Here is an 11,007-nt window from a genome sequence, read left to right on the forward strand (position 1 = left end):
TCCTTCAACAAAAAAAAAAAAAAAAAAAAGAAAAATATTAAATGAAGAGACGCACAACATACAAACTCACGACATATCATCCACGACATTAGGGGATTTGTAATATGTATTACTAGATGATGTGAGTAGTGAGGCTAAGGGAAGGGAAGGGAGTAACCCTAACCATTAAGGCTGTGTTCCAGTATTATTCTATTTTATTAACCTAACTAATCACCAGAAGTGTCTATTTTCAACAACAAGAGAAGCAGCAATAATCACGCGTGAGCTGCCTTTGTATCTATGAGTAGCACTCCTGCCTTAAAGTATAAAAGCCAGGCACGTTAACTGTACTTACAGAGAGAAATAGAGGCTGCAGTAAAAAAAAAACCAAAAGCTTTGTCAACTAGGAGTTGGTGGCACCACACAGTAACACCATGGTTCGACTTTGTTGTTAATAAAGCAGTGTGGCACACACATAACGTGGTCTTACAAGACTCAGGAACTATTCTGACTATAAAACCATCGTCAAGTGCATGCACAGATCTTACTATTCCACTGGTCGTCCTCCTCCTTTTCTTCCTCCTCCTCCTCCTCCTCTCTATGCGTGTCGCGTTCCGTTAATCTATCTGCACCTATTTTTGCCATTTGAAGAAAACTTTGGTACATCTAACCAATAACAAAACCACCACTCTATTGTTTTGTATGCACAGCTGTTAAACCACTTTTAGTTCTTGCAGCAAAATTAAACAATAAGACATGAACCAGAAAAAAAAATAAAAATAAAAATAAAAAAAAAAACAATCAATTAATCAATTGGCCCGCATGGAAATCGTTACAGCCACAAAGAGGCTCCATTGGTTTGAACCAGTACCATTTAACAGCCACAACTCGAAAAGGACCTGATTTTTCAACTGGCCATAGTCAATCAACCACTAAAACCATTGTAAACAAAGACACCGTTCTTTTGATAATGTGTACAATTATTTTGGTTGCGAAAAAAAAAAAAAAAAAGACGTGTTTTTATTAAAATTTGCCACCAATTTACCATCAAGAACAAGTTGTGTCGCCTCTTGACCAGTCACCATTATTTATTTCTTCTACACTACTCAAACAATCTTTTAGTCAATTATATTAATATACAAGCTAATATATATATATATATATTTTACTCTATGCTAAAGAAAAGTAATCCCTACTGTTTCTTTAAAACTCCCCTTTATAATTCAAGTCATCTCTACTCAATACATCCTCCAATATCCCTGCTGACGCAGCAACTAAACCCAAAAACGGTCTCGATGGATCCAACACTTTGGACAAATACTCAGGATGATACTGAGTACCAATGAAGAATTTATGCAATTGATGATCCAATTCAATCATCTCCATTCGATTGCCCAGTTCATCACGTCCAATAAATTTCAACCCTTGTTCTTCAATTTGTCGAATCAATTCGGGGTTGACTTCATATCTATGTCTATGTCTTTCATACACGGCATCAGCACCACCGTATAATTTACGCAAGTTGCTCCATTGTGAATCAGGTGAAAATTTCGTTTCGTGAATACCTAATCTCATTGTGCCTCCCAACTTCACTTGATCAACATCAGGCATATACACCACCGAAGGGGTGATGCCCTGTTCTTCTTTATATTCATCAAATTCCTGAGATGTAGAATTGGCAATTCCAATAACATTTCGAACAAATTCAATAACGGCAATTTGTAATCCAAGACAAACTCCCAAATACGGAATATTGTTTTCTCGAGCATATTTAGCAGCAGCAATCATACCTTCAATACCACGAGATCCAAACCCACCAGGAACCAATATTCCATCAGCTTGACAAACATAATGCCAAGCTTTATGATACTCGGAAAGGTTTTCCTCCTTTTTACCTTCTTCTAAATTGGTTGATTCAACCCATTCAATTTTCAATCTTCTATTACACCTCATTGATGCATGTTCCAATGATTTAATCACTGATAAATACGAATCGTGCAAATTGGTATATTTACCAACCAAGGCAATAGTAACAGTTTCAAATGACTTATCATGAGCAGTGGTTAAATGTCTCCATTTATTCAACAATTCTTCACCTTTTGCCAATGCTTGCGGGTCAACTTTGCCAATGGTTAACTTTGTCGTCAAATAATTCATCATCTTTTGTTGTTTCAACAAGAGTGGCACATGATAAGTTGAATTGACATCATGAACAGCAATAACTTGGTCAGGACCAACATGACAAAACATACCAATTTTCTCAATAGTTTGACGTTGCAATTCCTCTTGACATCTACAAGCAATCATATCTGGAGTTAATCCCAAACTTCTCAAATCTTTAATGGCTGCTTGTGTAGGCTTAGTCTTTTGTTCCCCATGGATAACAGGAACCAAACTAACATGAATCAAGGCAAAGTTACCACTACCAACTCTAAATTGAAACTGTCTCAATGCTTCAACAAACGGAGCACTTTCAATATCACCTACAGTACCTCCCAATTCAATTATACAAACTTCAGGTTCTAATCCAGTATCATCCACAGGGATTCTCGACACATCTTCAATCCACTCTTGAATAGCATTGGTAATATGAGGAACAACTTGCACCGTTTTACCCAAATAATCACCTTTCCTCTCGCGTTCAATAACTTTGGAATAAATCTTACCAGTGGTGATATTATGGTTCTTGGTTAAAGTAATATTCAAATATCTTTCATAATTACCCAAATCTAAATCAACTTCACCACCATCGTTTAATACAAAACATTCACCATGTTCCAAGGGGGACATAGTACCGGCATCAATATTCATATAAGGATCAATCTTGATGGAAGTGACTCGCAATCCCAATGTTTTGAAAAGTAACCCAGTAGATGATGCCAAAACACCTTTACCAATTCCGGAAATAACACCACCTGATACAACAACGTACTTCATTGTTTCAAAATTGTAGATTAATGGGAGTAATAAGGAGAATGCCAAAAGAATGTCAATTTTTTTTTAAAAAAAAAAGCACACACACGTCTTGATTAGAACCACACGTACAGAAAAGACAAGTTTGCAATGAGGCCAATTGGAATAGATCTGATACAATAGGATCTAAGCGATGTTTGTGAAAGAAATAGAAGGAAAGTATGCAAGTAGTGATAATAAGTCGTACTATGCCCTCTTAAATGAACTGATTTAAGCGGGAAGAAGAAGAAGAAGAAGAAGAAGAAGAAGAAGAAGAAGAACATCATCTCTGGTATAAACTTCATTAGAAAAAAAAAAAATTTCTTTCTCACTTTCTGTCAAAAAGATGCTCTTCTTCTCATCAACTTCCTAATTAGGAAGTATACAACAATACTGCATATTCCATGTCTGCTGAGATATACCCTTTCCAAAGATGTAAGACTTTGTATCGATTATGGAAAGTACCTTAGAATCAGCAAATAAGTTAGCTTGAGTCTACTTGAGTATCGATATATGCCCCCTCTCGTGGTCACATCATTATCCGATGTGCACACGCTTTCATCACTGTGGTATTTCAAAGCCCACAATGAACGAAAGTCATGGCAAAAATTGCATTGACTACAATCACCTCCACTTTATTAAAAGCACAGTTCATGGAAATCTATTACTAAACCATGGTAGACCCTAGCACATTAATACATATACCTCCTTTTCTCCTCCTCCCCCTCTCTCTCTAACCCCTTTTTTAGACGATTTTGACACCACCGATTTCATTCGATTCAGTCATCAACAACTGAGCTTTGCCCTGTTTGATCAAATAGTCCTTGATAATCTTAACAAGAAATTCCTCATCCAAGTTTCGCAACTCTCGAGGCAATCCAGCACTAGTACCAGCACCACTTCCAACGCCTTCTTCCTCTTTTTCTTCTTCTTCTTCCACATCATCAAAATCGCTTTTAGTCAACTCATACAACGTAAGCACCGACCCTTGCTGTCCAGTATTGACAATATACTCATACAACAAGTTGCCCCAATCAACTATACTTCTCCAATACACAAATATGCCCAATTCAGGTTTCTTGTGATTGATATATTGCCCTCGTTTCGAATGAATCAAATTGTTGATTATAGCATTTTTGAATTCAGAATTCACTTGTCGATTGATTGATTTATTGACAAAAAGAGGCGGGATGTTTGCCTTGGAGTACGACGACGATGACGATGATGATGATGATGTTGTTGTTGTTGTTGTCGCTGTCGTCGCTAGTTGCGAATGTTTGGGAGCTCCTTCAATTGTAAGTGACGTAATCTTATAAAATTCACAATATTGTAGTAGGATATTACACCATGATTCTATTTGCTGTTGTTGCACTGTTTGGTTTGGTTGTTTAGTGTATAAAGGTGGGAATGAATGAATTTTGGGAAACTCAAAGTGTTGTTGCGTGGTCATTTTGGGGATAATGGTTGGTCAGCACCAATAGATTGAAGTTAAAGTTGGGGTTTTTATAATTTCGTTTTGTTTTTCTTTTTTTATCCACAACTATACCCACCATCTCAGGCTCCCTCCCTCTACGACTCTACATTGCCAAGGCTAATCTATTAATGCTTCTTTAATGTTTCATTAATGTGACATACACACAACAAAATTAACAACCCTTCAAATATACAATACTTTTTCCCACTTACTTACTATCCATCTTAAGCTTCAGCCATATCTCTCAAACGACGAATGGTTGATCTAACAGTAGCAGCAGCAGCAGTAGAAACAGTATAAGCACCACCAGCAACAGTCTTTCTACAAGATTTACAAGACCAGATACCAGCAGCACCTCTTTGAACAGTTCTCTTACCGCAGAATGAACAGTCATATTTGGCATGTTGTTGAACTTCCAACTTCTTGGTTTGTCTTCTCAATGATGAACCATATCTAACACCGAATTTACCGGTGATTCCAACCTTCTTTGTTCTCTTAGTCCTAGAAAAGAAAAAAATTGTTAGTATTTGATGTTTTTGATTTTATTGACTTGAGAAGATAACGAGGGGGGGGACAATTTGCCGTTTGGGTCAATGGTTGGAATTAATACGCAACGGGACTGTAATGGGCATAACATTAACTGTTCTTTTTCACTTCATCATAATGATGTATCATTGCTGAGGTTGTAGTGGAACTCGAAATCCATCCCTTGCAAGGACGTCAACAAAAACTTATGCTCTGCTATCACTTTTAACTGCATGTTCCAAATCATTGAGGTTTCTCTTGAACTCCTTCATCTAAAAACTTTTCCATCCCAGAGTGATGTATCACTGAGAAATCTTTTTGTAAATCGTATGACCCATGCCCCTCTTCATTAGCTCCACTTGCTCAGTTCCAATCCCAATAATCCCAATAGTCTATAATCCCTCTCCTCAAATATCTTACTGACGTGCCAGTAAGTCAATCAGTCAATCCATCATGATTCACATACATTTGTATATACTGTTGTTGTACTGTAAAGGAAAGGTCTTCAAAAAAAGAGAGCGAGCTCCACTAAAATTTCAACTTGAAATTTTTTTTGCTGGTACACCGGTGTGGTATGTGTGTGTGCGCGGAACAATTTTTCTTTAATACAAGTAATTGTATCAATATGCAGGAATTGGGCTACAACCCTAACGTACTTTTTTTTCCACAACTTCACTGTTTCACATTTTCGGGACACACCCCAAAGAAGGAAGGCTCTACAAAACCATCTGTCTTACTCGAAACCTTGAACTAGCAATTTTCCGTAAAGTATACAATATACAAAAGAAAAGCTATAAGATAACTGCGTAGATACATCAAACCAAAAGGGATAAGACACCGACAAACTTTGTAGCTTGAAACGCCACAGGCTAGCTGAATTCAAACTGTAAGCACTAGTCAATCATCCCATTCGAGGGAACAAATCGCCATTAGTAGTCTCGATTCCCGTGACAGCATCAACCATTTCAACATCTTCATCCTCCTCCTCTTGTTCTTGCTCTTGTTGTTCCTCACCGTCACCACCAGTTTCAATACCCACTGTATCAGCAAGATCTTGGTCTTCAATAACTACTGTATCGTTGAGATTTCGATACGCTGTAGGTCGCGCCTGTTGTTGTTGTTGTTGTTGTTGTTGCGATGGTTGTTGTTGCTGGGGATTGCGAAATCTAGGTAGCGGCTGCTGATGATAAATTTGATCCTGTTGTTGTGGTGGTGGCTGTTGTTGGTGGGCACGATTAGGAAAAATTGGAGCTTGTTCAATCTGTGGTGCATTTTGCGGATTAGCATTGACATTATTAGCTGCAGCAGGATGAAAGAATTGAGTATCGTTGGGGAAGTTAGTTGGTGGAAACATGGGCTGAGGAGTTGCATTCTGTTGTTGTTGTTGTTGTTGTTGTGGACGAGGGGGTTGAGGTGGTGCATCTTGCTCGTGCCGTTGCTGCTGCTGTGGAGCAGCTTCACCTTGTCGCTGATGAGCTCTTGCTCTCGCATTATGCTCTTGCAATCTCTGTTGATGATGATTACGAATCAATCGTTGAAAATGCTCTCTCATTTCCTCGGGTCCCATATTTCCTTCATTCAACTCTCGAAAAATCTCGCGGTTAATATCAATCATTTCTTGATTAAATACCTGGTTAGTGTTGATGTTATTATCTCCTCGAGGTATAGGGAACCTTCGTTCCCAAACATTCAACTCCTCTTCGTCTCGTCTGTCTGCACCTGCTCCAGCTCCAGCTGCGCCAGCTGCGCCAGCTGCACCATCGATTTCAGGTTCACCGTTCAAGAATCTACGTCTCCTCTCATTAAACAATGCATGGATATCACCTTGCTCAATTTGATAAGTTCGTTCTTCCATAACTTGAGTCAAGTAATTACGCAATTGATTAACTCCATGACCACTAAAGACACAAAATAAGGATTTTTGATGTTCATTAAAGTCGGGTGGTGGGTCACGACAATATTGGGTAATTTCGCGTCTCAAAAAAGCTGATATACCTGTCAATGATAAATGAGTCAATTTGGGACAACTTTTAAGTAACAAATAAATGGGTCCAATATTCAAATTGGTACAATATGATAAATGCACGCGTTCAAGACAATCTTGTTCACCACGACGTCTAACCAATTCCAAAATCCCCGAATCAGTAATCATTGAACATTTAACCAATCCGATTCGTCTCAATTTTGGTAAATTTGCAAGTTCAACCAACGTCCAATCAGTCAATTGTGAACAACATGCTAGATCAATATACTGTATTCGATGACAATATCTAACCAATGCTGCTACCCCATAATCAGTAATCAATCCACAATGACCCAAATGGATGTAATGTAAACTTCGTCCTAGTTTACTCAATGCTCGCAAACTAGCATCAGTGATTTGCATACATTTACTAAGCACAACATTGCGTAACCTTGGAGCACAGGCCACCAATTTTTCAACCAATCTATCAGTAATGGCATTACATCCAGTTATATCAATGATTCTTAGCTTCTCCAAAATATGTCCCTCAGGGATCAACTCAAACAATTTGTCAGTGATTCCTGGTGCACTACTAATTCTAAACTCACGTAATTGAGTCAACTCCAAAAAGATTTTTTTCAAATACTGATCAGTAACGTTTTCACAACCATGTAAATCAATCTCCACTAATGCTTTACAATTCTCGTACATGACTTGAATACTGGCATCAGTGATATTACTGCTTGAGTTGAACTTTAATCGCTTCAACATGGGGCAACTTTTCAACAACTTGATAATTGTAGGTTCACTAACATTGCCACATCCAGGTGCATATAGTCCTTGTAATCTAGGGCAATTATCAGCCAATGCGTTTATAATATCATCGTGTATATCGGTAACTCCCGTTAAATCAATAGACTGTAGTCTTTCGCATCCTTGAAGTACCTTTGTTATTGGCGTGCGTGTTAGCTTGGCACAATTGACCAAAGTTAATCTTTCCAACCTAGGGCATCCAACAAACAAACTTAGCAACTTATCGTCAACCAATTTTGTCATAAATGACAAATTCAACCGTTTAATAAATTGTCGATAATCCCAATGTGTTTTATAATGGTTCATTTCCATCACTTGCCTAATCTTTTTAAAAGATGTGTCGTTTTGCATATTTGGACGGAACCACAACATTTCAATAATCAAATCAGCAATCTCACTACAAGTAGTTGCAAGCAAGTACCAGTCTCTTCTTTCCAAGTAGTGGAATATCTGTAATAGCACCTCGGTTGGTAATCGCATGATTGAGTTTTTATTCACCGCTAGTTGTCCATCGATATATGGACCATGAGGTCGTTTAATACTAGATAGCCTCCTCTTGACAATTATTGCCTTACGCAACTCTTCATAATCATTGTATTCGTTATCCATCATGAAATCATTATCGACATAGTCGGAGGGATACTGACTATTGTTGCCATCGGCATCATTAGAAGGAGTCCTGCTTTTCCTATCACCATTTTGAAACTTGGGATTCAGCTGGTTGTTGATATTGTGCTGGTTGATGTCGACAGTTGAATCATCATCGATATCAGCCTCATTTGAGCTTGGTGAAGGGTTTCTCATACCTTCTGCTACTGCTGCTGCTGCTGCTGTTGCTGTTGTTGCTGTTGTTGCTGCTGCTGCTCTTGTTCTTGGTGATAGAGCAGTGTTTTGTTGTAGTTCATAATCCTCAAAGCTGGTGGGTGTACTCATATGAAACAGTGTGTGATTGTGCCCTATTGCTAATGGTTTAGTTATGCAGAAAGTGATATATTGATGGTGGTGGTGGGGAAGTGCGTGTGTGTGTGAATCAAAGTGGTGTATTAATAAAGTGATGTGGATTTTGCCACTGTTTTTGTTTGAATGCAAGAGTTGGGGGAAGTTGAAAGTGGTATATATGTTTCTGATGTGGTGTGAGAAGTATAGTAGTAGTACTACCTATCAGATGTGTTGACGGTGTTTAAGTGTGACTGAAGTGTGATTGGTAATAAATTATCCCTTTGGTTGACTGATTAGTTTTTTTGTTTGTTATTTTTAAATTATTCGCAATACACACACAAGAATTTAAGAGAGAGAAGAGCTACCAAATGTATCAAATAGAATACAGATGTCAGACCCACGTACAAAAGATTTGGGATCAATTAAAGATACTCTTGAAAGTATGTTATCAAAGTTTCAATATAGTAGAGATAATCTGAATTTCATGTGCTTTCTTAAAACCTATATGTGAAAATCTATAATTAGTTAAAGTTTTTTAGTTGCAAAATTTTGTACAATTGCTTATTTTTCTACCAAGATTTGAAGCAAAAATTATGAGCATCTATCTCATAAGTGCCAAATGGTCAATGAAGGGTAAGAATCAAGTTGCTGTTATAGATCACATAGTTTGGCTTACAAGAGAAAGAATTTAGTTCATATATATTGTTTTGTAATTATCAGTGTCTGATGCTGTGTTGCATGGAACTGACGACAATCACTTTTTATGACATTGAAGACCCAAAAGCAAGAAAATTTCCAAGCACCTCTATACACATTACCACTAACACATCCATACTCATTGACATATACATCATCCAAAGTATCTACATACATGTACATGTGTCTAAAATGGATGGCTTGAATAATTATTTGCAACAGGTTGAACGCAGTATTGAAAAGAAGAACAGCAAGAAATTACGTCGACTACTATCAGTACTTGAACAACAAGACAAATCGCAAGCTCGTGCCGAATTCCCTGACCCAACTGAATTTGATTTATACAAGCTAAATAAATTTGGACCGGTTGTATCATGTTATATACGTACTGCCAAGAGCATGTGTATTGAACAATCGAGTATTACTTGTTTTGAAAATTCCAATCAACTATGTGCCAATTTAATTCGAGCTAGTGAACAATTAGAAGGGAATTGGATCATGCCGGTGATTATTTCATGTTTTGGTGAGTTGATGATGTTTTACATCGTTACTGAACGGTATCATCATGAAGATTTGAATCAAATATTGCTTGAGAGTAGTAATGCATTTGACGAAGGTGCGTTTGTACCACAAAAGACATCAAGGCTAGAGAAATTAATAAACACATTCAAAATGGGGTTCAACTTAAGTAATAATGACAAGACGATGGATGTTAGATTGAGCAAACGCAATGACTTGTACTTCTTTTTGGCCAATTTGATTAAATTATATTTCAAAATGGGTAAACTTGCCCTCGCCAAAAGTGCGATAAATTCACTGAAGAGTGGGAATAAATTGTTGCCCAACATGATGGCTAATACACGTACTTGTCAAAATGCCATAACTTATCTGTATTATCAAGCATTGGTGTCGTTAGATGATGGCAAATTTTTGGAAAGTGAAGAAGCATTAAATAAAGCCATGAGTTTGATTGCCAATTACAAGGAGAAAAAATCCAATCAATTGCGACGAATATTGTTAATTTTAATCCCATTGAAACTTTACAACCAGGGTAAAATACCTCATGAATCAGTATGGCAAAGATTCCCTGATTTGAAAACCATGTATCATGATAATTTCTTGGATGCAATATGCACGGGGAATTTGTACAAGTATGAACAGTGTATGAACCGATATCAACTTGTTTTGTTGAAAAACCACTTATATATATTGATGGAGTTGTTGCGACAATTTGTTCAGTTGATGGTGATGCATAAGACATACAAGATTACTCTGGAGTTACAAAATGACGAAAAGACAACTCCAATCAGTGCGTTTAAATTAGGGTTGGAGTTGTCTATGCACTACAATGAGAGAGGAGAGGAGTCGGAGGAAAAGGATGCGCCCACTCATCAAGTATCTGATTTAGAAGTTGAGACTATTGTGGCTAATCTAATTACTCAAGGGTATATTCGTGGATACGTGAGTAATACCAATAGAGTGGTTGTATTCTCTAAATCATGTCCATTTCCTAAAATAACTGAGGTCAAAGTCGAGGGAAAGGATTAGGAGGGTGGCTAGTAGAAGACCAAAGGGTATAGTATTGTATAGAGGAGAGCCAAAAGAAGTAAGGGGTTTTGTTGTAAAGTTGTCAAAGGAGATTTGTATCGGTTGTAAATCAGTTGAG

At 37.5% G+C, this 11,007-nt stretch overlaps 5 protein-coding genes across 5 annotated transcripts; 1 reads left to right on the top strand and 4 right to left on the bottom strand. All coding sequences in view use genetic code 12, as the record gives it.

Moving 5' to 3' along the window:
• Nucleotides 1–1,182: 1,182 nt before the first annotated feature.
• Nucleotides 1,183–2,916, bottom strand: URA7 (CTP synthase; the record flags this gene model as incomplete). The annotated part of the gene is made up of 1 exon (XM_036810612.1): nucleotides 1,183–2,916. The coding sequence occupies one exon, from the start codon at nucleotides 2,914–2,916 to the stop codon at nucleotides 1,183–1,185; it is 1,734 nt and encodes a 577-aa protein (XP_036663208.1).
• Nucleotides 2,917–3,676: 760 nt separating this feature from the next.
• On the bottom strand, nucleotides 3,677–4,381 carry CPAR2_100630 (ESCRT-II subunit protein; the record flags this gene model as incomplete). The annotated part of the gene is made up of 1 exon (XM_036810623.1): nucleotides 3,677–4,381. One exon carries the CDS (start codon nucleotides 4,379–4,381, stop codon nucleotides 3,677–3,679), a length of 705 nt encoding a protein of 234 aa, XP_036663209.1.
• A 248-nt stretch (nucleotides 4,382–4,629) lies between these two features.
• On the bottom strand, nucleotides 4,630–5,398 carry RPL43A (60S ribosomal protein eL43; the record flags this gene model as incomplete). The annotated part of the gene is made up of 2 exons (XM_036810634.1): nucleotides 4,630–4,906; nucleotides 5,397–5,398. Coding segments are annotated over 2 exons (279 nt in total).
• Nucleotides 5,399–5,831: 433 nt separating this feature from the next.
• GRR1 (SCF ubiquitin ligase complex subunit) lies at nucleotides 5,832–8,510 on the bottom strand (the record flags this gene model as incomplete). Its single annotated transcript, XM_036810645.1, has 1 exon — nucleotides 5,832–8,510. One exon carries the CDS (start codon nucleotides 8,508–8,510, stop codon nucleotides 5,832–5,834), a length of 2,679 nt encoding a protein of 892 aa, XP_036663211.1.
• Nucleotides 8,511–9,533: 1,023 nt separating this feature from the next.
• Nucleotides 9,534–10,889, top strand: CPAR2_100660 (uncharacterized protein; the record flags this gene model as incomplete). Its single annotated transcript, XM_036810657.1, has 1 exon — nucleotides 9,534–10,889. The coding sequence occupies one exon, from the start codon at nucleotides 9,534–9,536 to the stop codon at nucleotides 10,887–10,889; it is 1,356 nt and encodes a 451-aa protein (XP_036663212.1).
• Nucleotides 10,890–11,007: the final 118 nt, after the last annotated feature.

The sequence above is a fragment of the Candida parapsilosis genome, contig 005569 (genome assembly GCF_000182765.1).
Source record: "Candida parapsilosis strain CDC317 annotated contig 005569".
NCBI classification, from domain to species: Eukaryota; Fungi; Ascomycota; class Pichiomycetes; order Serinales; family Debaryomycetaceae; genus Lodderomyces; species Lodderomyces parapsilosis.